Source organism: Somniosus microcephalus, chromosome 2, assembly GCF_052327205.1.
Source record: "Somniosus microcephalus isolate GS21.2 chromosome 2, FLI_Smic_1.0, whole genome shotgun sequence".
Lineage (NCBI taxonomy): Eukaryota > Metazoa > Chordata > Chondrichthyes > Squaliformes > Somniosidae > Somniosus > Somniosus microcephalus.
The window spans coordinates 47008562-47036130 of NC_140988.1; the positions used below are offsets into that span (position 1 = coordinate 47008562).

Here is a 27569-nt window from a genome sequence, read left to right on the forward strand (position 1 = left end):
CGCTCTGCTGGGAGAGGGAGGGAGGCCTGTAATACCATGGCGCTATGTGCCGATGCATGTGGCGCTGTTGCGCCGCAATACTGAATGGTAGCGCCCTAGGCAGGAGAGGGAGTGCTTCCAGTAGCGCCCTGCCTCCTGCTTGGGGCACTACCACTCAATTAACAGCGCAGAGGGACTAACTTTTTCGAGGCGCTAAAAGTAGCGCCCCAAAGGGGGCGCGACCAAATTCCCCCCCCATTGGTTTTGAATGAAAGTAAGGGTATAAGGGGGTCTCAACAGCCACAAAGTGTAGAAGATTTCAGAAAGCATAGAATCCAGGGGACACCTTAGAGACAGACGAGAGACGAGAAAAACAGGGTGCAGCCTTCTCACAGTCACGACTTCTACCCAGAGCATAACAGGGTGACACAAGTTTCAATTATACTCTGTAAACTGCTGCTCGAATACTCTAATGTATTATGTCTTGATTGTGCTGAATAAAGTTAAATCATTGTCACCAATACGGGTCAACTTCGAATCATTCGGAACCAAGGTACCTCTGGGATCTTACAGAGGTCATCATCCAAAGTCAGAAATCACAAGGCATTCTTAACATGTTACTTCCTTGCAGTAGCTATTGAACTAAATTAACTCCGCAGCCCATACCAAATAGCCTCATTTTGGACTTGCATTTCAATTCTTTGGGCAGAAGAGATTTTGCAAATCAAAATAGGATGATGACCTATTAATTTGTATGTGTGCAGATTGAATAAAATAGAAGAAGCAGGCTATATCCAGGTAGTCCAAGAAGTTGGAAGATTCAACACTCTATATACAGGTACGGTAGCATAATGGTTATATTACTGGACTAGTAATCCAGAGGCCTCGACTAATAATCTGGAGACGTGAGTTCAAATCACACTATTGCAGTTTGTGAATCTGAATTCATTAAATAAATTTGGAATAAAAAGCTAGTTCACTAATGTCCTTTAGGGAAGGAAACCTGCCGTCCTTACCCAGTCTGGCCTATATGTGACTCCAGACCCACAGCAATGTGGTTGACTCTTAATTGCCCTCTGATACAACTGAGTGGCTTGCTAGGCCATTTCAAACAGTTACAAAAAAGTATAATACCAATAAAACCGGACAAAGACTCCCCCAGCCTAGTTGACCCCACAAAGTCTTCCTCACTAACATCTGGGGACTTGTAGTCCCAAAATTGGGACAGCTGTCTCACAGACAGTCATACTCACAGAATCATACCTATCAGCCTACGTTCCAGACTCCTCCATCACACATCCCCAGGTCTGTCCTGGCAGCAGCCGGATTCGGGAGTGGCCCTGGGAGTCCTCAACATTGACTCCAGACCCCATGAAGTCGCATAGTATCTGATCAAACATGAGCAATTCTGCTGAATGCCACTCCCTCAGCTGTTGAACATCACTTGGAAGGAGCACTGAGGTGGGGGACTTCAATATCCGTCACCAAGAGTGGTTCGGTAGCACCACTACTGACCGAGCTGGCCGAGTCCTGAAGGATATGAGAGTAAGGGTATAAGAAGGGGGTCTCAACAGCCACAAAGTGCAGAGGGCTGGGCTTGCGAGAGCAGGTTCCGTAGTAAAAGAACCAACACGAGGGAAAAACCTACTTGACCTTTCGCAGATGCATCGGTCCACGACAGTATTGGTAGGAGTGACCACTGCACTGTCCTTGTGGAGACTAGTCCCATCTTCACACTGAGGACACCCTTGTGTTGTGTGGCACTCCCAAGATAAATGGGATAGATTCAGAAAACTGGGCATCCATGAGCGCTGTGGGCCATCAGCAGAAGCAGAAATGTATTGCACCACATGACCCAGCATATTCCTCATTCTACTATTACCATCAAGTCAGGTGACCAACAATGAGGAGTGCAGAAGAGCAAGCCAGGAGTGAGCACTAAGTGTACCTGAATGTGAGGTGCCAACCTGGTGAAGCTACAACACAGGCATGCTAAACAGTGGAAACAGCATTCTAAAGACAGAGCTAAGTGATCCCACAACTAACGGATCAGATCAAAGCTCTGCAAACCTGCCACATCCAGTCGTGGACATTGAAGAGGAGGAGGGTCCATGAACATCTCCTTCCTCAACGATGGCAGGGCCCAGCACATGAGCGCAAAAGACAAGGATGAAGCGTTCGCAATCATCTTCAGGCTGAAGTGCCGAGTGGATGATCCATCTCGGCCTCCTCCAGACTTGTGCTCCAGAAATAACCACGCCTCTAGCAAAGCTGTTCAAGTACAGCTACAACACTGGCATCTACTCGACAATGTGGAAAATTGCCCGGGTGTGTCTTGTCCACAAAAAGTAGGAAATATCCAATCCGGCCAATTACCGCCCCATCAGCCAACTCTCAATCATCAACAAAGTAATTGAAGCTGTCATCGAAATGCTATCAAGCGGCACTTACTCACCAGTAATCTGCTCACTGATACCCAGTTTGAATTCTGCCAGGACCACTCAGTTCCAGATCTCATTATAGCCTTGGTCCAAACATGGACAAATGAGCTGTCGACGACACCTTCATGGAGCCTTCTCCTCCAGTTAGTTGTTTAATTGTCCACCACCATTCACAACTGGATGTGGCAAGACTGCAGAGGTTTGATCTGATCTGTTGATTGTGGGATCGCTTAGGCTCTGTCTGTAGCATGGTGCTTCCACTGTTTAGCATGCATGTTGTAACTTCACCAGGTTGGCACCTAATTTTTAGGTACATCTGGTGCTGCTCCTGGCATGCTCGCCAACATTCCTCATTGAACCAGAGTTGATCCTCTGGCTTGATGGTAATAGTAGAGTGAGAAATATGCTGGACCATGAGGTTATAGATTGTGGTGGAACGCAATTTTGCTGCTGCTGATGGCCCACAGCGCCTCATGGATGCTCAACTTTGAGCTGTTCCAAATCTATCCCATTTAGCATAGTGGTTGCCCCACACAACATGATGGAGCGAGTCCTCAGTGTGAAGACGGGACTTTGCCTCCACAAGAACTGTGCGGTGGTCACTCCTACCAATGCTGTCATGGACAGATGCATCTGCGACAGGTAGATTGGTAAGGATGAGGTCAAGTAGGTTTTTCCTTCGTGTTGTTATCTCACCACCTGCCGCAGGTCCAGTCTGGCAGCTGTGTCCTTCAGGATTCGGCTAGCTCGGTCAGTAGTGGTGCTACTGAGCCACTCTTGATGATGGACATTGAAGTCCCCCAGCCCGACTACATTCTGTGCCCTTGCTACCTTCAGGGCTTCTTCCAAGCGGTGTTCAACATGGAGGAGTACTGGTTCATCAGCTGAGGGAGGATTGTAGGTGGTAAGCAGCAGGAGGTTTCCTCATTTATGTTTGACCTGATTCCATGAGACTTCATGGCATCCGGAGTCAATGTTGAGGTCTCCCAAGGCCTCTCCCTCCTGACTATATATCACTGTGCTGCCACCTCTACTGGGTCTGTTATGCCGGTGGGACAGGACATACCCAGGGATGGTGATGGAGAAGTCTGGGACGTTGGCTGAAAGGTATGATTCTGTGAGTATGACTATGTCAGGCTGTTGCTTGACCAGTCTGTGGGGCAATACTTCCAATTTTTGGCACAAGACCCCAAATGTTCTTGAGGAGGACTTTGCAGCTCCCCTTTGTCGTGTCCGGTGCTTAGGTCAATGATGGTGGTCCGGCTGGTTTTATTCTTAGTATACTTCTTTGTACTGGTTAGGTACAACTGAGTGGCTTGCTAGGCCATTTCAAAGGGCAGTTAGGAGTCAACCAGATTGCTGTGGATCTGGAGTCACATATAGGCCAGACCAGGTAAGGATGGCAGATTTCCTTTCCTAAAGGACATTAGTGAACCAGACGGGATTTTACGACAATGCAGAATTTTAATGGTCACCATTACTGATACTAGTTTTTTTTAAATCCCAGATTCATTTAATTAACTGAATTTAAATTCCCCAGAAGCCATGGTGGGATTTGAAGTCATATCTCTGGATCATTAGTCCAGGCCTCTGGATTACCAGTCCAGTAACTTAACCACCATGCTACCGTATCACGCGACCCTTGCGCACCAATAACCTGCTCACTGATGCAGTTTGGGTTCCGCCAGGACCGTTCAGCTCCAGAACTCATTACAGCCTTGCTCCAAACACGGACAGAAGAGCTGAATTCCACAGGTGAGGCGAGAGTGACTTTCCTTGACATCAAGGCAGCATTTGACCGAGTGTGGCATCAAGGAGCCCTAGTAAAACTGAATTCAATGGGAATCGGGGGGGAAAACTCTCCACTGGCTAGATTCATGCCTAGCACAAAGGAAGATGGTTGTGGTTGTTGGAGGCCAATCATTTTAGCCCCAACCTGCTTCAGCTGCTTCATCAATGATCTTCCTCCATCATAAGATCAAAAGTGGGGATGTTCGCTGATGAATGCACAGTGTTCAGTGCTATTCGCAACTCCTCAGATAACAAAGCAGTCCATGCCCGCATGCAGCAAGACCTGGATGACATTCAGGCTTGGGCTAAGTGGTAAGTAACATTTGCACCACACAAGTGGCAAGTAACATTCGCACCCCATCCATCACTTTAAATATTCACTCCCTCCACCACCAGCGCACCATGGCGGCAGTGTGTACCATCTGCAAGATGCACTGCAGCAAAGGCTTCTTCAACAGCACCTCCCAAACCCGCGAGCTCTCCCACCTAGAAGGACAAGGGCAGCAGGCGCACAGGAACACCATCACCTCCAAGTTCCCCTCCAAGGCACACAGCATCATGACTTGGAAATGTATTGCTGTTCCTTCATTGTCGCTGGCTCAAAATCATCAAACTCTGTCCCTAACAGCACTGTGGGGTGCTTTCACCACACGGACTGTTGCAGTTCAAGGAGGCGGCTGACCACCACTTTCTCAAGGGCAATTAGGAATGGGCAATAAATGCTGGCCGTGCCAGCGATACCCACATCCCATGAACAAATTTTTTAAAATGAGCTGAATTCTAAAGGTGAGGTGAGAGTGACTGCCCTTGACATCAAGGCAGCATTTGACCAAGTGTGGCACCAAGGAGCCCTAGTAAAATTGAAGTCAATGGGGTTCAGCAGGAAAACGCTCCACCTCGTTTAACCTCGGTAGTGGGGAAGTTTTTAGAAACGTTAATCCGGGACAAAATTAACAGTCACTTGGACAAGTGTGGATTAATTAAGGAAAGCCAGCACGGATTTTTTAAAGGCAAATCGTGTTTAACTAACTTGATTGAGTTTTTTGATGAGGTAATAGAGAGGGTTGATGAGGGCAATGCGGTTGATGTGGTGTACATGGACTTCCAAAAGGCGTTTGATAAAGTGCCACATAATAGGCCTGCCAGCAAAGTTGAAGCCCATGGAATAAAAGGGACAGTGGCAGCATGGATACGAAATTGGCTAAGTGACAGGAAACAGAGTATGATTTTGAACACCGCTATTAATTCTCCTCTCAACCTTCTCTGCTCTAAGGAGAACAACCCCTGCTTCTCCAGTCTGTCCACGTAACTGAAGTCCTTCATCCTTGGAACCAATCTTGTAAATCTTTTCTACATCCTCTTTAAGGCCTTCACATCCTTCCTAAAGTGCGGTGCCCAGAATTGTACACAATACTCCAGTTGAGGCCGAACCAGCTGTTGTTTTTCGGATTGGAGGAACATACACAGTGGTGTTCCCCGGGGTCGGTACTAGGAACACTGCTTTTCTTGATATATTAATGACTTGGACGTACAGGGCACAATTTCAAAAGTAGCAGATGACACAAAACTTGGAAGTATAGTGAACAGTGAGGAAGATAGTGATAGACTTCAAGAAGACATAAACAGGCTGATAAAATGGGCGGAGATGTGGCAGATGAAATTTAATGCAGAAAAGTGCGAAGACATACATTTTGATAGGAAGAAGGAGGAGAGGCAATATAAACCAAATTCTAAAGGGGGTGCATGAACAGAGAGACCTGGGGGTATATGTGCACAAATCGTTGAAGGTAGGAGGGCAGGTTGAGAAAGCGGTTAAAAAAAGCATACGGGATTCTGAGCTTCATAAACAGAGGCACAGAGTACAAAAACAAGGAAGTTATGACGAACCTTTAAAGAACACTGGTTCGGCCTCAACTGGAGTACTGTGTCCAATTCTGGGCACCGCACTTTAGGAAGGATGTGAAGGCCTTAAAGAGGATGTCGAAAAGATTTACAAGATTGGTTCCAGGGATGAAGGACTTCAGTTATGTGGAGAGACTGGAGAAGCAGAGGTTGTTCTCCTTAGAGCAGAGAAGGTTGAGAGGAGAATTAATAGAGGTATTCAAAATCATCAGGGGGTCTAGACAGAGTAGATAGAGAGAAATTTGCAGGGCTACAGGGAAAGAGTAGGGGAGTGGGACTAGCTGAAATGCTCTTGCAGAGAGCCAGCATGGGCTTGCCGGGTCGAATGGCCTCCTGTGCTGTAACCATTCTATGATTCTATCCCTTGCTATGCATCCTAACATTCTGTTTGCTTTTTTAACAGTGTGGGAACATTATGGTGAAGATTTTAGTGATCTGATGTCTAATTCCTAAGAACTCTTCTTTTTATTCGTTCTTGGGATGTGGGCATCGCTGGCAAGGCCAGCGTTTATTGCCCATTCCTAATTTCCCATTGAGAAGGTGGTGGTGAGCCGCCTTCTTGAACCACTGCAGTCCGTGTGGTGAAGGTTAGGGAGGGGGTTCCAGGATTTTGGCCCTGCTCTGATATCTCAAGTACATTCCCATTTAGCACATAATCTACATCAACCTTCCCTCTGTCAAATCTCATAACATTACATTTCCCTATATTAAACTGTATCTGCCATTTCTAAGCCAACTGATGAAGCTTGTCAAGTTCCTTTTCAATTTGTGTGCATTGATATTCATCATTTGATTTGGTGCCAAATTGGTATCGTCTGTTAATTTAGACACTTTAGACACAATTCCTTCCTCTAAATCATTTCTAAAAAATTATACACAGCTGCCCCAGCTTTGAACCATGTAGCATTCCACTGCTTACTGGCTGTCAACCGGATACATGCCCATGCAGTCCTAACCATTTGCCAATTCATTTTAATACATTTGCATCTATCCCATGGGCTTGGACTTTATGCAGTAGTCTATTATATGGGACAGTGTCAAATGCCTTCCTGAAATCCAGGTAGATAACATCCAATGGGGGAAAAATTGGGTCGCGCCCCCTTTGGGGCGCTACTTTTAGCGTCCCCTCGCCCGGAATTCACAGGTAGCGCCCCAAGAGGGGTGCTGCGAGTGAATATCCTGTGCTATGTGCCGCAGCGCCATGCTCTGTGGCACGTCGCGCCGTGGTACTGCAGGCCTTCCTCCCCTTATTAATGGGGAGGGGCCTAGCGCAGCGCGATCCGGGGCCCAGCTGGGCCACCAGGGATTAGAGTGCCGGCAAAAGAGCCCGATACTCGAGAGAAGTGCCGGGTTCACGGAGCACAGCCGGCACTCTGTGGGGGGGCTTCACAAAAAGCCAGGGGTGGCAAAGCGGGCAGGCGGCCAACAACAAAAATGGCCGCCCAGCACCTTCCCTTTAATTTACGCCGCCCTGGTCGCAGGTAGGCCCCTCTGACCCAGTCGGACATAGTGCCCGGCGGTAAGTCAGGGGGGCTCTACCAAAGATCGCAGCCAGGGCATGAGCGGGGCGTTGCGCACGGCGATGACGTCATCGTTGGTGGCGCAGTGCCACTAACCTCCCGCTGAATTTCGCGGGAGACGTTAGCGGCGCCGCGCCCAGGCGCTAGTTGCTTTGGCCCCATTAGCGTCCTCTAACGGGAGGCGCCAATCAACCGAATTTTTCCCCCAATGTCTCTCCTAAAAAAGAATAAAATTAAAAAGGTTGGAGAAAAACATTAGAGGGACACCTCTTTCAGAGAGCTGGTACAGGTGTGATGGGCATAACAGCCTCCTGCTGTGCACTAAAATTCAATAATTAATTAAGCTCCTCTTCTCAAAGGAAGCTGGAAGAGATCTGATAGAACCACTAAGATACCAGAATTCATGACTCACAATAATCTTGGATGATTCTTCAGAAGCACCCAATTACAGAATGCCATGCTTTCAGTGGCAAAGCATTGACAGGGTGATCAAATTGTCCAAATTGTCTGCATTCACCACTTCTGCAGCCCCTGGCACATCTACCTGACAATGACCTTGAAGAACTATCTTGTCTGGGTCTGGCTCCGAAACTCAGAGGCCGCAGGCCAAAAGCATCTCAGCAGCCAGGGCAGGAATCTGAACAGCCTGTATCTACCTCTGCTGAAGCCATAAAGGATGCACCACATAGAAGCAATAGGAAGCGCAAGCTAAAGCAATTGTAATTCACCAAAGGTATGCACATGGGTGTTTGGCAAAATGTTAAGTTTCCTTTTTTTACAACAGCACATAAAATTTATGATTAGCACCACTTCCATGTCTTGCCCATTATTGTGCCCTGAGTACCAACTCGCCCTTTTACTTGCTTCATGATGAATGTCAATACATGATGGAACCTATTGGGTGGATGCGCAATGGGTGTATGCATGGCTTAAGGACTGTTTCGTGCAAGGGGGAGGGGTGGAAGAGAGAGGGTGGTGGGGACAGGCTGGAGGATTTCATTTTTTATTTTATCCTGCGCAAGTCACTAGCTGAACCTGTGAGCTATTAGCACATTGCTGGCAGCAATGTATGCGGCTGGTCTGGCGATAGGTGCCCCATATTCATATTGATCGTTGTCCTCTTCTTCAATGTTCTTGTCATCAGAAGATGATTAATGAGTGCCTTGGTCGTCCTCCACCTCTAATCCTCTCTGCTGCGCAATGTTGTGCAGGACGCATAACACCACCATCATTATGGACACCCTCGCTGGTGAGTACTGAAGGGCACCTGAAGCGCATCTTCAACATGCTGATGGCTTGCCCGATGACACACCTGGTGGTCATATGGCTCTTGTTGTAGTGCTCTTGCGTGCTACTTGTGGGGTTCTTCACAAGTGTCATGAACCAAGTTTGAAGGGGTTATCTCCTGTCCCATACTAGCCAGCTCTTAATTCTGTTTCCTGGTATGAAGAGGTTTGGAATGTTGGACTGCTGCAGTATAAAAGCATCAAGGAATCTGGTGTACACCTGCAAGAATCGCTTCTTGTGGTTGCAGACCAGCTGTACATTGCAGAAATCGCGGAGGTACTGGCCATAATATTCCAATTCTCCATAGATATGAGGGTGGTGCCAGAGGACTGGAGAATTGCAAATGTTACACCATTGTCCAAAAAAGGGTGTAATAACCTAGCAACTACAGGCCAGTTAGTTTAACCTCAGCAGTGGGGAAGCTTTTAGAAACAGTAATCAGGGTCAAAATTAACAGTCACTTGGATAGGTGTGGATTAATTAAGGAAAGCCAGCATGTTAAAGGCAAATTGTGTTTAACCAACTTGATCAAGTTTTTTGATGAGGTAACAGAGAGGGTTGATGAGGGTATTGCAGTTGACGTAGTGTACATGGATTTCCAAAAGGAGTTCGACAAAGTGCCACATAATAGGCTCGCCAGCAAAGTTGAAGCCCATGAAATAAAAGGGACAGTGGCAGCATGGATACGGAATTGGCTAAGTAACAGGAAATAGAGAGTAGTGGTGAACGGTTGTTTTTCAGACTGGAGGAACGTATACAGTGGTGTTTCCCCAGGGGTCGGTTCTAGGACCACTGCTTTTCTTGATATATATTAATGACTTGGACATGGGTGTACAGGGCACAATTTCAAAATTAGCAGATGACACAAAACTTGGAAGTATAGTGAACAGTGAGGAGGAGAGTGTTAGACTTCTGGAAGAAAAACAAGCTGGTGAAATGGGCGGACACATTGTAGATGAAATTTAACGCAGTAAAGTGCGAAACATAGAAGATAGGAGCAGGAGTAGGCCCTTCGGCCCCTCGAGCCTGCTCCGCCATTCAATGAGATCATGGCTGATCATCCAAGTTCAGTACCCTGTCCCTGCCTTCTCCCCATATCCCTTGATCCCTTTAGCCCTAAGAAATATATCCAACTCTTTCTTGAATATATTTAATGAATTGGCCTCAACTGCCTTCTGTGGTAGAGAATTCCACAGGTTCACCACTCTCTGGGTGAAGAAATTCCTCCTCATCTCTGTCCTAAATGGCTTACGCCTTATCCTTAGACTGTGACCCCTGGTTCTGGACTTCCCGGCCATCGGGAACATCCTTCCTGCATCCAGTCTGTCTAGTCCTGTTAGAATTTTATAAGTTTCAATGAGATCCCCTTTCCTTCTTCTAAACTCCAGCAAGTATAAGCCCAATTGACCCAATCTCTCCTCATACGTCATTCCTGCCATCCCAGGTATCAGTCTGGTGAATCTTCGCTGCACTCCCTCCATGGCAAGAACATCCTTCCTCAGATAAGGCGACCAAAACTGCACACAATACTCAAGATGTGGTTTCACCAAGCCCCTGTACAACTACAGCAAGACATCCTTGTTCCTGTACTCGAACCCTCTCGCTACGAAGGCCAACATACCATTTGCCTTCTTAACTGCCTGCTGCACCTGCATGCTTACCTTCAGCGACTGGTGCACAAGGACACCCAAGTCTCGTTGCACTTCCCCTTCTCCCAATCTATTGCCGTTCAGATAATAATCTGCCTTCCTTTTTTTGCCACCAAAGTGGATAGCCTCGCATTTACCCACATTATACTGCATCTGCCCAATCACCCAACCTGTCCAAATCATACTGGAGTTTCTCGGCATCCTCCTCACAGCACACACACCCACCCAGCTTTGTGTCATCTGCAAACTTGGAGATATTACATCTAGTTCCCTCGTCTAGATCATTAATATATATTGTGAATAGCTGGGGTCCTAGGACCGATCCCTGCGGAACCCCACTAGTCACTGCCTGCCACTCGGAAAAAGACCCGATTATTCCAACTCTTTGCTTCCTGTCTGCCAACCAGTTCTCTATCCAAGTCAGTAGCTTGCCCCCAATCCCATGTGCCTTAACTTTACACGCTAATCTCTTATGCGGGACCTTATCGAAAGCCTTCTGAAAGTCCAAATACACCACATCCACTGGTTCTCCCTTACCTATTTTACCAGTTACATCCTCAAAAAATTCCAGTAGATTAGTCAAGCACGATTTATCTTTTGTAAATCCATGTTGACTTTGTCCAATCCTGTCACTGTTTTCCAAGTGCTCTGCTATTACATCTTTTATAATGCGCTCTAGCATTTTCCCCACTACCGATGTCAGGCTTACCAGTCTATAATTCACCGTTTTCTCTCTACCACCTTTTTTGAATAGTGGGGTAACATTAGCTACCCTCCAATCCAAGCCAGAGTCTATAGAATTTTGGAAGATGCCCAGCAATGCATCTACTATTTCTAGGGCCACTTCCTTAAGTACCCTAGGATGTAGATTATCAGGCCCTGGGGATTTATCGGCCTTCAATCCCGTCAATTTCTCTAACACCATTTCCCTACAAATACTGATTTCTTTCAGTTCCTCCCTCTCATTAGACCCTATGTTCCCCGACATCTCTGGGAGGTTATTTGTGTCCTCCTTTGTGAAGACAGAACCAAAGTATGTCTTTAATTGGTATGCCATTTCTTTGTTCCCCATTATAAATTCCCCTGATTCTGAGTGCAAGGGACCTACGCTTGACTTCACCAATCTTTTTCTCTTCACATATCTATAGAAGCTTTTACAGTCAGTTTTTATGTTCCCTGCAAGCTTACTCTCATACTCTATTTTCCCCCTCTTAATTAATCCCTTTATCCTCCTTTGTTGAATCCTAAACTGCCCCCAATCCTTAGGTTTGCTTCTTTTTCTGGCCAATTTATATGTCCTCTCCTTGGATCTTATGCTATCCCTAATTTCCCTTATTAGCCACGGTTGATTCACCTTTTTTGTTTTATTTTTATGCCAAACAGGGATGAACAAATTCTGTAGTTCATCCATGCGATCTTTAAATGTTTGCCATTGCCTATCCACCGTCAACCCTTTGAGTAACATTCCCCAATCAATCCTACCCAACTCGCGCCTTATACCATCATAGTTTCCTTTATTTAAGTTCAGGACCCTAGGCTCTGAGTCAAATACTTCACTCTCCATCTTAATGAAGAATTCTATCATATTTTGATCGCTCCGCCCCAAGGGGCCTCGCACAACAAGATTGCTAATTATTCCTTTCTCATTACAGAATACCCAGTCTAAGATGGCCTGATCTCTAGTTGGTTCCTTGACATATTGGTCCAGGAAACCATCCCGTATACACTCCAGGAATTCCTCCTCCACAGTATTGTTACTAATTTGGTTAGCCCAATCTGTATGTAGATTAAAGTCACCCATGATAACTGTTGTGCCCTTATTGCACATGTCTCTAATTTCCCATTTAATGCCATCCCCAACCTCCACATTACTGTTTGGGGGTCTGCATACAACTCTCACTAACGTTTTCTGTCCCTTGGTATTTCTCAGCTCTACCCATACAGATTCTACATCATCAGAGCTAATATCCTTTCTTACAATTGTGTTAATCTCCTCTTTAATCAGCAATGCTACCCCACCTCCTTTTCCTTTTTGCCTGTCTTTCCTGAATATTGAATGCCCCTGGATGTTGAGTTCCCAGTCCTGGTCACCCTGGAGTCATGTTTCCGTAATCCCAATCATATCATATCCGTTTACATCTATAAGTGATACATTTTGGTAGAAAGAATGAGGAGACGACATAAAATCTAAATGGTACAATTCCAAAGTGGGTGCACGAACAGAGACTTGGGGATATGTGTGCACAAATCGTTGAAGCAGTTAAAAAGGCTTATGGGATCCTGGGCTTTATAAATAGAGGTATAGAGTACAAAAGCATGGAAATTATGATGAACCTGTATAAAACACAGGTTCGGCCCCAACTGGAGTACTGTGTCCAATTCTGGGCACCACACTTTTAGGAAGGATGTGAAGGCCTTAGAGAAGGTGTAGAAAAGATTTACGAGAATGATTCCAGGAATGAGGGACTTCAGTTACGTGGATAGACTGGAGAAGTTGGGGTTGTTCTCCTTAGAGCAGAGAAGATTGAGAGGGGATTTGATCTAGGTGTTCAAAATCATGAGGGGTCTGGACAGAGTAGATAGAGAGAAAATGTTCCCATCGGCAGAAGAGTTGAGAACCAGAGGACACATATTTAAGGTGATTGCCAGAAAAACCAAAGGCGACATGAGGAAATACTTTTTTACTCAGAGAGTGGTTAGGATCTGGAATGCAATGCTTGAAAGGGTGGTGGAGGCAGACTCAATCATGGCTTTCAAAAGGGAGTTGGATAAGTATCTGAAAGAAAATATTTTGCAGGGCTACGTGGAAAGGGCTGGGGAGTGGGACTAGCTGAGAGTTGGTATGGGCTCGACGGGCCGAATTGCCTTCTTCCATGCTGTAACCATTCTATGATTCTATGAAACCTCCTGGTTGATCTAGTGGTCCTCGGATTGCCATGTGTGTGCAATTGATGGCGCCCTGTACCTACGGGAAGCCAGACAGAGACGCGACTCTGACTGCCCGCTCATTCTGGCTTTTGTCGTCTAGGGGAATTTGACATAATTCGACGCCCTGGCAAACAACCCATCCGTGACCTGTCTTATACATTTATGTGCAACCGACTGAGAGACCCTCGAGATGTCTCCAGTGGCGCACTGGAAGTAGCCAGAAAAATTGAGGGCAGTGGTGACTTTTACAGCGATGGGCAATGCACGGCCACCAGGGAGCAACTCTTCTTGAAGGAGGTTGCAGATGTCTGCAACCATTTGCCGTGTCAATCTGAGCCTGCGGAAGCATTGCTTTTCAGATAGATCAAGGAAGCTGAGCCTCTGTATGTAGATCCTCTCATGAACTGTTCTCCAGATCTGTGTTGTGCACCTCTCTCATACACCTGCAGGTCCCACCATATCACGACGTTGCTGCCGTGGATGGTCTTTGTCTTCCTCGTCCGATCGAACACATCCATGGCGCATCCCCCCCCGCCCCCACCCTTACGTCCATTTGAAAGCCTGCAAACTTCTGAAAAACATCTATGATCACAAGAACTCTCTGCGAAATGTTTTCCAGAGGTAAGCATTGAGCCTTTATTGACAGCAGAAAAACTGAACTGTAAACACCTCCATGAAGTGCCGTTCAAACTCGCCTCTCTTTCACTGGCAAGTTTCCTGAAGCCGGGAGACCTGTGCTGGAGGCGTGGAATTCATTTGAAAAATCGCCTCATTAGCATGTGATAATCGTAGTGTCCGTGTGTTGATAAAGACACTGAAGACAGGAGTTGGTTCATAGGTATTTACTAAGCAAAGTCTGGGGGAGGAGGTTCTAACGGATATACACAATATACAGGCTTATATAGCCCGAGTGGCAATTACCGGCATTACAGCACACCTGGGGCTCTTAAAGGCACATACACTACAATTCCTCCCCTTTTAGCTAACCAGTACATCATATTTTAAGTAATTATTAATTACATGTTATAAGCAAAATAATATACATTGCTGTAGTTAATTAATTATAAGTCAGTCTCTCAGGAGGCTTCCTGACTCGGTCCGGATAACGCCTCGGGGGTGTAGTAGTTTCTGGTGGTGTAGTAGGTTCTTCTGACAAGGCTGATTTGGCTTGAATGGCAGTGTCGGGTTCATCGGGTTCCAGTATCACCGGATCGGAGGTAGATATGGGTATCTCTACTTCATCGTTAGATGTATAGAGATGTGGTGTAGGTTGTCCCTTTTCGGATGACTTTATGATTTGGTCAGCATGGCGCCTTATTATGCTTTCTCCGATGTCCACGGTATACATCAGAGGTCCTAGTCGTGTGCAGATAGTTCCAGGCTGCCATTTCTCGGTACGGTAGTCCTGGGCCAAAACTTGTTGACCTATCTGGAGGGTTGTAGTTGGCCTTTCATTCATGCCTTGAAACTGCCGGTTCTCCACGTCCCTTCTGATGTTGGGCTTGACCAAATCCAGCCGGCATCTTAGGTTTCTATTGAAGAACATCATGGCGGGAGTTTGGTTGGTAACCATATGTGTTGCATTCCTGCATGCGAATAAGAAGTTATCCACCTTGTGCTGAAGTTTTATGTCTTCATTACCCATGGCCTTTATGGCCTTCTTGAAGGTCTGGACAAACCTTTCAGCCAATCCATTGGTGGCGGGATGGTATGGGGCGGACGTGTAGTGCTTAACCCCATTGTTTTTTAAGAACTTTCTGAATTCTTCGGACACAAATTGCGGTCCATTATCAGAACATATCTGTTCCGGCAGCCCATTCCTGGCAAATATGGTCCTTAATACTGTGATGGTTTTTTCCGTGGTGGTGGAGGACATCTTTATTACCTCCGGCCACTTGGAGTGTGCATCAACCGCGATTAAGAACATTGAGTCCATAAATGAACCAGCAAAGTCGATGTGCACCCTTTGCCAGGGAGATGAGGGCCACTCCCATGGATGTAGAGGGGCTTGTGGTGGAGCGTTTTGGACCTTCTGGCATCCTAGGCAGCTCTTGGTCATTTCTTCGATGTCTCCATCGATACCTGGCCACCATACAAACGCCCTAGCTAGGTTCTTCATTTTCACTCCACCCAGATGCCCCTCGTGAAGCTCCTTTAGCACTTTATCCTGGAGTTTGGGTGGAATTACCACTCTGGATCCACACATCAAGGTTCCTCGGCACACTGACAGCTGTTCTCTTCTTTGCGAGAATGCTGGCAACAGTGGTTTGCCATGTGCTGGCCATCCCTTCACTGTTAAATCGTAGACCCGTGAGAGAGTCGGGTCATTTCTCGTCTCCCTTTCAATGGCAGAATTTGTTACTGGTAGACATTCCACTATGGTAGAGTGAAACATCTCTACTGGGTCTACTGTAGGTGCCTCTTCTACCGTTGGCAACGGTAGGCGCGATAAACCGTCAGCATTCCCATGCTGTTTTGATCCTTTGTATTCTATGTTGTATTGGTGTGCCCCTAGAAAAAGGGACCACCTCTGTAGCCTTTGTGCTATCATAATGGGAACACCTTTTTTAGGGTTGAATATGGAGATGAGGGGTTGATGGTCAGTCAACAAGGTAAATTTTTGTCCGTGTAGGTAATGGTTGAATTTCTTCACTCCCCATACCAGGCTGAGTGCTTCCCTGTCGATTTGGGCATAGTTACGCTCAGCTGAGTTTAATGAGCGTGACGCAAAAGCTATCGGCCGTTCTGAACCATCAGGGAATTTATGGGATAATACTGCTCCTATGCCGTAAGGGGATGCATCGCACGCCAGTCTGATTGGCAGTGATGGGTTGTAATGAGCCAAAACTTCTTCGGATGTGATTAAGTCTTTGCATTTATGGAAAGCATGTTTACAGTCTTCGTTCCAATTCCAAATCACTCCTGTTTGTAGAAGTTCATTAAGAGGGTGTAGAAGAGTTGATAAGTTCGGTAAAAATTTATGATAGTAATTTATTAATCCCAGGAACGACCTTAATTGTGAAACATTTTCAGGTGCTGGGGCTTTTATGACCGCTTCAATTTTTTCAGGTGACTTATGCAACCCTTCATTATTAATTATGTGGCCACAATATGATATCTGATTTTGGAAAAATTCGCACTTGGGGCGATTCGCTCGTAGGCCCCGTTCTTTCAGCTTGGCGAGCACCTGCTCCAAATTGGCACGGTGCTCGTTGTCGTTTTCTCCTGTTACAAGGATGTTGTCTAGGTAGCATTGAGTCCCCGGAATCCCTTGCAGGACTTGCTCCATAGCTCTTTGCCAGATAGCTGGAGCTGATGCTACTCCAAAAACCAGTCGATTGTACTGGTACAGGCCTTTGTGTGTGTTTATCATGAGATACTTTTTAGAGGCCTCCTCAACCTCCATCTGTAGATATGCCTGTGCCAAGTCAATTTTGGTGAAACGTTTCCCTCCGGATAGTGAGGCGAAAATATCTTCTATCCTCGGAAGAGGATACTGTACTGTGTGAAGGACCGGGTTTACAGTCACCTTGAAGTCTCCACAGGTGCGAATTTTTCTCTGTTCTTCAGATTTATCTTTATTCAATGCTTTTTTCATGACTGGAACGATGGATGTTGCCCACTCGCTCCAATCTATTTTGGATAATACGCCTGCTTTTTCCAAATTCTCCAGCTCTGCCTCGACTGCTGGACGTATTGTGTATGGTACCGGTCTTGCCTTAAAAAATTTGGGAATTGCTGCATCTTCCACTTTTATTGAGGCGGTGATGCCTTTCAAGGTTCCTAGTTTCTCTTGAAACACTTCTTTGGCGTTGGCCAAGATGTCTTTTAATCGTTCAGGTATGATGTCATCATTGTTTTTTTTCTTACTGGTCACCGTCAGTGCCTGAATGGAGTGCCAGTCTAAACGTATCTTTCTGATCCATTCACGTCCCAACAACGGTGGACCACCATCTTGTAGAATGTATAAATACAGCTTTTGTATTTTTTTGCCGTTGTATACAACAGGCACCCTTATTTTTCCTTTGGGGTATACTTTCTGCCCCGTATATGTTTTTAAGATAATGGATGTGTCTTTTAGAGGTATATGCGAAAATAGTCTCTCGTAATCCATCGATTTATTACGGTTAGAGCTGATCCTGTATCTAGCTCCATTTTAACTGGGGACCCTGCTATCGTGAGGGTAACCCAAATGGTTTGGTAATCATCTTTGGCAAGTACATTGTGTAATTTGAGACAGCTTAGTCTCTTGTTTTCGAAGTAGCTATCGCTCTTCTGGTCTTCGGAGCTACTGTCCGTCATCATTTGTACCTTCCTGTACTTTTCTTTATTGATTTTTTTTTTCTGTCTGTGGATTTATTTTGTCCAGATCGGCATACCCGTGCAATGTGTCCAATCTTTCCGCATTGCCTGCATGCTTTGTCCTTGAACCAGCAGTCCCTCTGGTTATGGGTGGATCTGCCGCAGCGATAACATCTTTCGAAACCCTGTGTCATTTCATGGGTGCCGAAGTCCTGTGTCTTTTGTTGTATCTCTGCAGCTCCTCTTGCTGCTGCTTCGTATGATACAGCCATGCTGAAAGCTTTGTCCAATGTTAAATCTTTTTCAGAAAGCAGCCTTTTTTGTGTTCCTTCACTTAAGAGACCACAAACGAATTTGTCTCGAAGATAATCTGATAGTCCTGCCCCGAATTGCCAGTACTTTGATAGCTTTCTTAATTCGGTTAGGTAATCAGCGTTACTTTCATTTTTGTGTTGATTTCTCTTGAAGAACTTGAATCGTTCCGCTATCAGCAGCGGTGTTGGGTTTAAGTGCTCCTGCAGGGTATCAACAATTTCTTTAAAATTCTTGTCCTTTGGTTTGGCTGGAGTGATTAAATTTCGTAACAGCCCATATGCCTTTGCGCCCATTAAGTTCAGAAGTACTGAAGCTTTTTTTTCATCTTCTATTCCATTTGCAGTGCAATATACCTCCACTCTTTCCACATATGTGGTCCAATCCTCTATTTCGCTATCAAAAGCATCAATATTGCCAGACTTAGGCATTTCAGAAAAGATATGGCGCTTCCCGCGCTTTTTTTTCTTTTCTGCAGCAAAGATACGGCGCTTCCCGCGCTTTCCCGCCGCTGCTGCCGATGACAACGCTGTTTCCTGCGGTTTCCGTTCTTTTATTTATTTATTTACTGTTGGAGACTTGTTCCCGCCGGAGTTTCTCTCCAGGTCTGAACGCTGACCTGCTTACCGCGCCGGCCGTCTCCCGAGTGCTCCCTCCCACTCCGTTATTGCTTGCCTCCGATTTCGCTGCCTGTCTCAGCTGTAGAGCCAGTCGCTGGAGCCCCAGCCTGACGCCCAGGAAGGATTAGCGCAGTACCTGCCACCAGCTTGGCCAGCTGGTGAAACCACAGCTTCTCTCACTTCCTTGAGTCTTCTGGACGCCCGAGGAATCGATGTCCTTGAGGTGCTGCCGAATTGCAGGTAAGTCCGTTTCCACTTCATCGCCACTGTAGTGTCCGTGTGTTGATAAAGACACTGAAGACAGGAGTTGGTTCATAGGTATTTACTAAGCAAAGTCTGGGGGGGGGGGGGGGCTCTAACGGATATACACAATATACAGGCTTATATAGCCCGAGTGGCAATTACCGGCATTATAGCGCACCTGGGGCTCTTAAAGGCACATACACTACAATTATGATCGAAACGCCTGTGCTAATTATTGATCTGCCTCCAGCAAGCAGGTTATTCACACGCATCCAAACGCGACTCCATTAAGCCTGGAAGTGGGCGTATTGGAGGCGTGTTTTAGAATTTTGCAAATTTTTCCTTCCCACCCGCCCCCAACCCACCCATCCTTGGGGGTTAAAATTACCCCCAATGTCCCAGTTTAAATTTATATAACTACATAGAATTACATAGAATATACAGCACAGAAAATTAGGCCCAACTAGTCCATGCCTGCTCTTATGTGCCACTCGAGCCTCCTCCCATCCTTCCTCATCTAACTATCAGCATAACCTACTATTCCCTTTTCCCCCATATGCTTATCTAACTTCCCCTAAAATGCATCTATACTGTTCGCCTCAACTACTCCCTCTCGTTGCAAGTTCCAGATTCTCAACACTCTGGGTAAAGAAATTCCTTCTGAATTCTCAGTTTGATTTTTATGTGACTATCTTATATTGATGGCCTCTAGTTTTGCTCTTCCCCACAAGTGGAAACACTCTGTATCGACTCTATCAAAACGTTTCATAATGTTAAAGACCTCTATTAGGTCCCCCCTCAGACTTTTCTTTTCAAAGAGGCCTAGCCTGTTTATCCTTTCCTATTAGGTATAATATTGCAGTTCTAGTATCATCCTTATAAATATTTATTTCACCCTATCCAGTGCCTCTATATCCTTTTTATAATAGGACGACCAGAACAGCACACAGCACTCAAAGTGTAGTCTAACGAAGGTTCGATACAAGTTTAGCATAACTTTTCTACTTTTCAATTCTATTCCTCTAGAAATAAACCCTAGTGCTTGATTTGCTTGTGTTACAGCCTTATTGACCTGCATCACAACTTTTAGTGATTTGTGCATTTGTACTCCTAGAACCCTTTGCTCCATCAACCCATTTAGATTCTTATTTTTCAAGTAATGTGATCTCCTTATTTTTCTTGTCGTATTTGTTGTAGTCCCCCTCAGTGTTGACTACCCCTCCCAATTTAGTGTTGTCTGCAAATTTAGAAATTGTGTTTTTGATTCCAAAGCCTAAATCATTAATATAAATTGGGAACAACAGTGGTCCTAGCACTGATCCTTGTGGGACCCCACTTCCCACCTTCTGCCATTCTGAATAGCTACCCTTTACCTCTACTCTCTGCTTTCTGTCTTTCAGCCAGCTAGTTATCCATTCTGCTAATTGTCCCTGACTCCACATGCTCTGACCTTATTCATTAGTCTATTATGTGGTACTTTATTGAAGGCCTTTTGGAAACCTAGATATATTACATCTACTGCATTACCTTTGTCTACTCTCTCCATTGCCTCTTCAAAGAATTCAATGAGGTTGGTCAAACAAGATTTACCCTTTTGAAATCCACGTTGACTATTCATTATTATATTTTTGGTATCTAGATGTTTTTCCATTTTCTCCTTTAGTAGGAATTGTTCAGTTTGTCAGAGACTGGTGTTTGAGGGAGGGGCTAAAACCATTCAATTCAAATACAAGCATCTTGTGGGATTTATTCAAATAAGTGTTTGATTGGCAGCTTTTTAAAATTCATCAGTTATTGTAATCTGCTTGCTACTGGGGCCCTCTTGAAGGAATTTACAAATCTGTCTTCTTCAAATTGGAATCTGTGTAAAGCCTTCAAAAAAAGATACAGTCTAATTTCCATAGATAGTGAGAAAAAGGAACCATTATGTAAGAATATTGTTTTTATGACAGTTTAGCACAGTAGTTGAAAAATATTATTTTCTACCACCCGAGGAGCTAGCTAAGATTAATAATGACTTAAAAATAAATGTTTTATTACTATTACTTGTTCTTTTATTGATAAATAAATTTGTTTGGCAGTTGAAGCATAAGTCAAAGGGGGAGAAATTCAGTTGGCTGCGCCACCCGTTATCGCCTTAAGAGGGCGCTAAGTAGGTTGCAAGCCACTGGCCATGCCTCCCGCTAAATTCAGCGGGACGCTAGTGGTGGCGCTAGCCATTAGCGCTGCGCCGCTACCGATGATGTCATCTGTTTGCGCAGCGCCCCGCCCGCGGTATTTGGAACAGCCCCCTGATTTACCGCCGGACGCTATGTGCGACCGGTTCAGGGGGGCCTACCTGCGGCGGTGCAGGCGCAAATTAAAGGAGGTGTGGGGTGGCCGTTTTTGTTGCTGGCCGCCTGCCAGCATCTCTCTGCGCTGCCGTTCCCGGCCTCCTGAAACCCCCCCAGCGGAGTGCCGGCTGCGTTCCAAGAGCCCGGCACTTCTCCTTGGTGCCGGGCTCTTTTGCTGGCACTCGCGATCCTCGGGGGCCCAGCTGGGCCCCAGATCGCGCTGAACAAAGCCCCTCCCCTTTAAGTAGGGGAGGAAGGCCTGCAGTACCGCAGCACGATGTGCCGCAGCGTGTGGTGCTGTGGCACGTTGCGCCACGATCTTCAGTTGCAGCTTCCCATTGGGGCGCTACCACTGAATTTCCGGCGGGCGGCCGCGAATGCTTCCGAGGCGCTACTTTTAGCGCCCTGGCGAGGATGGCGCCCCAAACGGGGCGATACTGAATTTCTAGGCCAAAGTCTTTTATTGATATTCTTCTGCTTTCCAAAGACAAGGAAGATCACAACAGGTTATATGATAAAACCAGTAGCTGAAATACAGGAGACTTTGGTTTATCCGGAGGTTGTATGTCCGGAAACCTTGATCTACTGGCAGAAATCAGGAGCCGTTCTGTTAGCTTTTTTTTCCAACAGTCAGGCTTTGGAAAGTCTCTCTGAAGCTGTTGCTAAGCTACAGAGACGCTTCCAAGGTACGGGCCGACTGTTTGAAGCTGTTGCTAAGCAACAGTGTTTGTTGTCAGATACGGAGATAAAAATCTCCGTATGCTTCAACATTAACTTTGTATGTCCGGCAGTTTTGATAGATCGGCAACAGCTCGGTCCCGTCGGTGCCGGATATAACAAAGTTTCCTGTAAACTGAAGAAGGTTATCTATTTGATCCCTGGGCATGCTATGAATTTACCTAGATATCTCTGGACCCTGGAACCTAGAGTAGTCTGAAACACAGAAGTCAAACACATCTACAGTAAATAAAGAAACCCTCAAAGCATACTTAAATGTCAATACATAGCTGGAGAATACACCGTACTCAAAAAGTAAACATAAGAGTTTTTCCACTCATTCTGAATAGAAATGTTATTAAAAAGTTACCTTGATTGTGTCATAGCATCCAAAGTAGGAAGCTCGATATACAATAATGCCACTCACTGAAACAACAAATCCCCGATAAAGTCCCCGAGGGCCATCTCGCTTTGCAATTTTCACGAGGCAATCAGCAAGACCTGTAAATTGCCGCTCCTTAGGACCTACAGTTTAAAAGAACATTTAGTTACATTAAAAGCTATCTTAGCTACGATGCACAAATTCCTATATAAAATTAGTGGATGATTGTGAAGATGAAAGATGCTGAACTAGTGAGTCCACTGTGGTTGTACATACAAATTAATTACATAATCAGTGTTAGATTGGCTCAGTGGGTTGCACTCTCACTTGAGTCAGGTTCTAAACCCCAGTCCAGAATTTGAGCACGTAAGTTAGGCTGACACTTCAGTGTAGTAGTGATGGAGTGCTGCATTGTTGGAAGTGCTGTTTTTCCAGATGAGATATTAAACACAGTCCCTTGCCTGTCTGTTTATGTGGTTTAGATAGATGTAAAATATTGCATGATGATATTTGAATATAAGACATTCCTTCCCTCAACCACCACTACCAGATTAAGTGGTCATTCATTTCATTTTCTCTTTGTCCACAAATTAGCTGTCATGTCTGTATACATGACAATAGTGACTGCACTTCAAATGTAATGTATTGGTTGTGTAGCATTTTGGAATGTCCTGAGGACTTGATAAGCAGCATTTCCTGCCTGCTATAAAGAGGAAAAAGCAAAGCAAAGCTGCCACAGGGTAACCTAAACTAACAGCTGAAGAGGCCTGATGCTGGGATCTCAAGGGTGAACTGCTGTGTTTCAATGTGCTGTTAGATTGTGTGCAAGAATCCAAGCAAATGGAATCTACATTAGGAAAGGATTATGCACCATAACTGTTTAGTTACTAAACCATCAGAGATAGATCAACATAGACTAGGGATGCTGAGATAAATGTAAACTCAGTAAACCATCAGGGAATCAGCAGAGACCAGGAATTGGTGTTTTACCCAGTAAAGCCAAAGATTGATGCCTTTACCCTGTAGGAGTCTACGTACTCCTAGCAAAAAATACTGAACTCGGAGAGGTTCAACAGAAAAGGTTTAATTGTTGAGGCTGCATGCTGAACACAAAATGGAGTCAGAGACTACACAAAGTACAACTGTCTTTCATCAGTGCACAGCTTCGACTGCTCCTCCCCCGCTCTGGGCTTAACTATGTTGCAGATCGAGTTTCTTAAAGGTGTGATCCTTCTTAAAGGCATGACGCCTGATTTATAGTCTACGGACCGGAAAGCGGATTGTGTCCGTTCTGTGCTCGGTACGCCACAACCCAGTAAATATCAAAGAATTAAGACAGCCCAGGAATCAGTGCCTTTACCCACAGAACCCAGATGAAGATTCATTTAAAAAAAGGACAACTTCTGTTGCATTTGTGAGCCTCTTGCTTTGTGGTGTGCTTTGGTGAAGTTGTTGATCCAGTGAAGTTGTGCACCAATAAAAGGGATGCTGATCCACAAACAGGACTGCCCTGGTAGACCCATCGTTTCAGCCTGTTCTTGCCCCACGGTACTGATTTTTTCCAATCTCGACTCTTCCGACGCCCTCCGCCACTTTAACAGTTTCCAGGCCCCAACCGTCTCTTTTTCACTAGGGACGTCCAATCCCTCTACACCGCCATCCCCCACCAGGAAGGCGTGAGGGCACTCCGCTTCTTCCTTGAACAGAGGCCCAACCAGACCCCATCCACCACCACCCTCCTTCACCTGGCTGAACTTGTTCTCACATTGAACAACTTCTCCTTTGACTCCACTCACATCCTCCAAATTAAAGGTGTTGCATGGGTCCTAGCTATGCTTGCCTTTTCGTGGGATATGTGGAACATTCTTTGTTCCAGTAACTACTCAGGTCCCCTCCCTCGCCTTTTTTTCCAGTACATTAATGACTGTATCGGTGCCGTTTCCTGTTCTTGCCCTGAACTAGAAAATTTCATTCACTTGCTTCCAATTTCCACTCTTCCCTCACCTTCACATAGTCCATCTCCGACTCTTCTCTTCCCTTCCTCAACTTCTCTGTCACCATTTCTGGGGATAGGCTATCGACAAACAGCCACTATAAGCCCACTGACTCCCCCCCCACAGCTACCTGGACTACATTTCCTCCCACCCCACTCCCTGTAAGGACTCTATTCCATTCTCCCAGTTTCTCCGTCTCCGTCGCATCTGTTCTGATGACGTCACCTTCCATACTAGTGCTTCCGATATGTCTTTCTTTTTCCTCAACCGAGGAATTCCCTCTACCGCGGTTGACATGGCCCTCGACCGTGTCCATTCCATTTCCCGCACTTCTGCTCTCATCCCTTCCCCTCCCTCCCAGAACCACGATAGGGTTCCCCTTGTCCTCATCCTTCACCCCACCAGCCTCCATATTCAACGGATCATCCTCTGCCATTTCCGTTACCTCCAGAATGATCCCACCTCCAAACACATCTTCTCCTCGACTGCCTTTTCAGCATTCTGAAGGGACCGCTCCCTCTGCAACACCCTGGTCCACTCCCCAATCATCCCCAACACCCCCTCCCCTTCCCACGGCGCCTTCCCTTGCAAGTGCAGGAGATGCAACACCTGCCCTTTTACCTTCTCCCTTCCTACTGTCCAGGGCCCCAAACACTCCTCCCAGGTGAAACAGTGATTTACTTGTACTTCTTACAATTTAGTACACTGTATTCGCTGCTCACGATGCGGTCTCCTCTACACTGGGGAGACCAAACACAGATTGGGTGACCGCTTTGCGGAACACCTCTGTTCAGTCCGTAAGCATGACCCCGAGCTTCCGGTCGCCTGTCACTTTAATTCGCCGCTCCACTCCCACTCTGACCTCTCACTCTTCGGCTTCCTCCACTGACCTGCTGAATATTTCCAACGAAGCTCAATGTAAGCACAAGGAATAGCACCTCATCTTTCGATTAGGCACTTTATAGCCTTCTGGACTCAACCTTGAGTTCAACAATTTCAGACCATAACCTCTGCCCCTATTTATTCAGATGGCAGCTGTTAATGATTTTGCCATTCCCATTTACGCCTCTTCTAGATTCATCTTTTGGTTCTTGATCTGTCCCATTACCATCTCCTTTTGCGTTGTACTATCATATCTTTTGTCATTTAATCAGTCCTGCCTTCCACCCTATCACAGACCTTCCCTTTTGTTCTTTCCTCCCCTCTCCCCTTTCTCTACCCCTGCACTTGCTTAAAATCTTTTACATCTTTAACTTTTTCCAGTTCAAATGACAGCTCATCAACCTGAAACGTTAACTCCTTTTCTCTCTCCACAGATGCTGCCTGACCTGCTGAGTATTTCCAGCATTTTCTGTTTTTATTTCAAATTTCCAACATCCGCAGTATTTTGCTTTTGTAGAGGTATTGCACCTATGGGCTGAGAGTTGGTTAATTACATATTGTAACATTTTATTGTAACATTAAGGTACCTGAAGTGGTTCAGGATCAGGACGTGTTTGTTCTAATCTCTGCCATGTCGGTGTAACCTGAATTCCCTACATCCATTCGCATTCCCAGTTTGGTTGCCACTCCAGATCCAAGTCCATTACTTCTAGCTCTCTCTTTTCCTCTCTTCGTACATCTTGGACTCTTCTCTCCTGTCTCTTCCACTTATGATTACTCAGTCAAGCCACCTTTCATTTCTCCCCTATTGGGTATTTCTCCCTATACCCAATCCCTACCCCAAACCATCACTGCTCCTCTGCCTTTCTGCGCTCCTGCTGCCATTCCAAGCCTGAATCCCCCTTGAATAAGCCCACAAAAACTCTCTATGCCACTTTCGGCATCCTCCTCTTTCGACCTTCTTGTCTAACACACCCGCTGGAGCTAACCTTCCCAAACTCCTAGGTTATCTGCTTACCCTATCCACCATTACCCCTTTGGAATCTACCAACGGATCAATCACAGTCCTTGTCTGAAATTCTTCCCAGAATGTCTGTTCACTCATGAACAAGGCTTTTGCCATCCACAACCTTATTATGGACAACTGCATTGACATCCTGGCTTTGATTGAAACTTGGCTCACGGGTGGCAACACCTTGCCTCTTACCTAAGCCTCCCTGCCAGGCAATACTTTCCACCACATGCCCCACCCAAACTGCCGTGGTGGTAGTGTAGTGCTTATCACCAAGGATCTCTCTCTCTACTTCTCTACCAACTTCTCCTTCTTTGAGCACATCACCTCTTCATAACGCTCTCATCTCCTCTAAAATACTCATTTTTTACCGTGCCCCCAAGCCCTATCCCGTGTTTCTCAATGACATATCCTTCTTCCTATCTTTTCTCAGGCTCTGAACTGAGACACTTCTCATCCTCTGTGATTTTAATTGCCATCTCAGTTCTCCTTGCCTTCTCTCCTCTAAATTCACCGCCCTCCTGTCCTCCCTAAACCTCTCCCTCTAATATAAGCTCCTACCTATATTCATGGCCATCTCCCACAGCCTTTCTATTCCCAACGTCTTGATTATTGACAAAGCCATCTCCGACCACTTCCTTGTCTCTCTCACCACTAACATATCCCTACCTCCTTCCAATCCCACTTCCTTTTGCATCTGAGAATATAAGAAATTCCGCAGACCCCCCCAAGTCATTTGCCATTGCACTTACAAACTCCCAATTGCCAAGCCCATGGCCTTCCATTCATCACAATACTTCTGCATCTGTTGATTTGCTCAGCTACTCCCTCACTGCCACCTTTGACGTCCTTGACTCCAGCAAAACCTTTATTCTTCCACCCTGATTGTTCCCTCTGGTTATGTCCCCATCTTTGCTCCCTCAATTCCAACGGCACAGACTTCAGGGTATCTGGCACACAAATGGTTTAGCTATCTATCACCAGATCTGGCTGGACCACATCAAGTGCTATCTCAGTCTCCTCTGCCAAAACCACTCACTACTCCAGGATCATCCTGGAGAGCAAAAGTAACTCCTGGCTTCTTTTCTCCACTACCAACTGTCTCCTTAAACCCCTTTTCACTGTCCACTTCAAGTATGAGGGCTCATGGACTTCTTTGTCACTAAGATTGAGACCATCTGTTCAGCTGCTTCCCTCCTTTTCTTTCCAACTAAGCCAAACCTTCTTCCCTGCCTTAGTCCTGAACCTGCGTCTCTGCAGTTCCACTCTCCCCTC

General features: G+C 45.8%; 1 protein-coding gene across 2 annotated transcripts in view; it reads right to left on the reverse strand.

Moving 5' to 3' along the window:
- LOC147122702 (ADP/ATP translocase 4-like) overlaps nt 1-27569 on the reverse strand; it is a 194913-nt gene that overhangs the window by 60730 nt on the left and 106614 nt on the right. Inside the window, exon 4 of one of the 2 annotated variants that reach the window (XM_086009472.1) lies at nt 22452-22549. In XM_086009472.1, coding sequence (XP_085865598.1) covers nt 22452-22549 — 98 coding nt within the window. Of the gene's footprint in view, nt 1-22394; nt 22550-27569 lie in introns of both variants that reach the window. The other variant, XM_086009462.1, reaches the window with a different exon arrangement.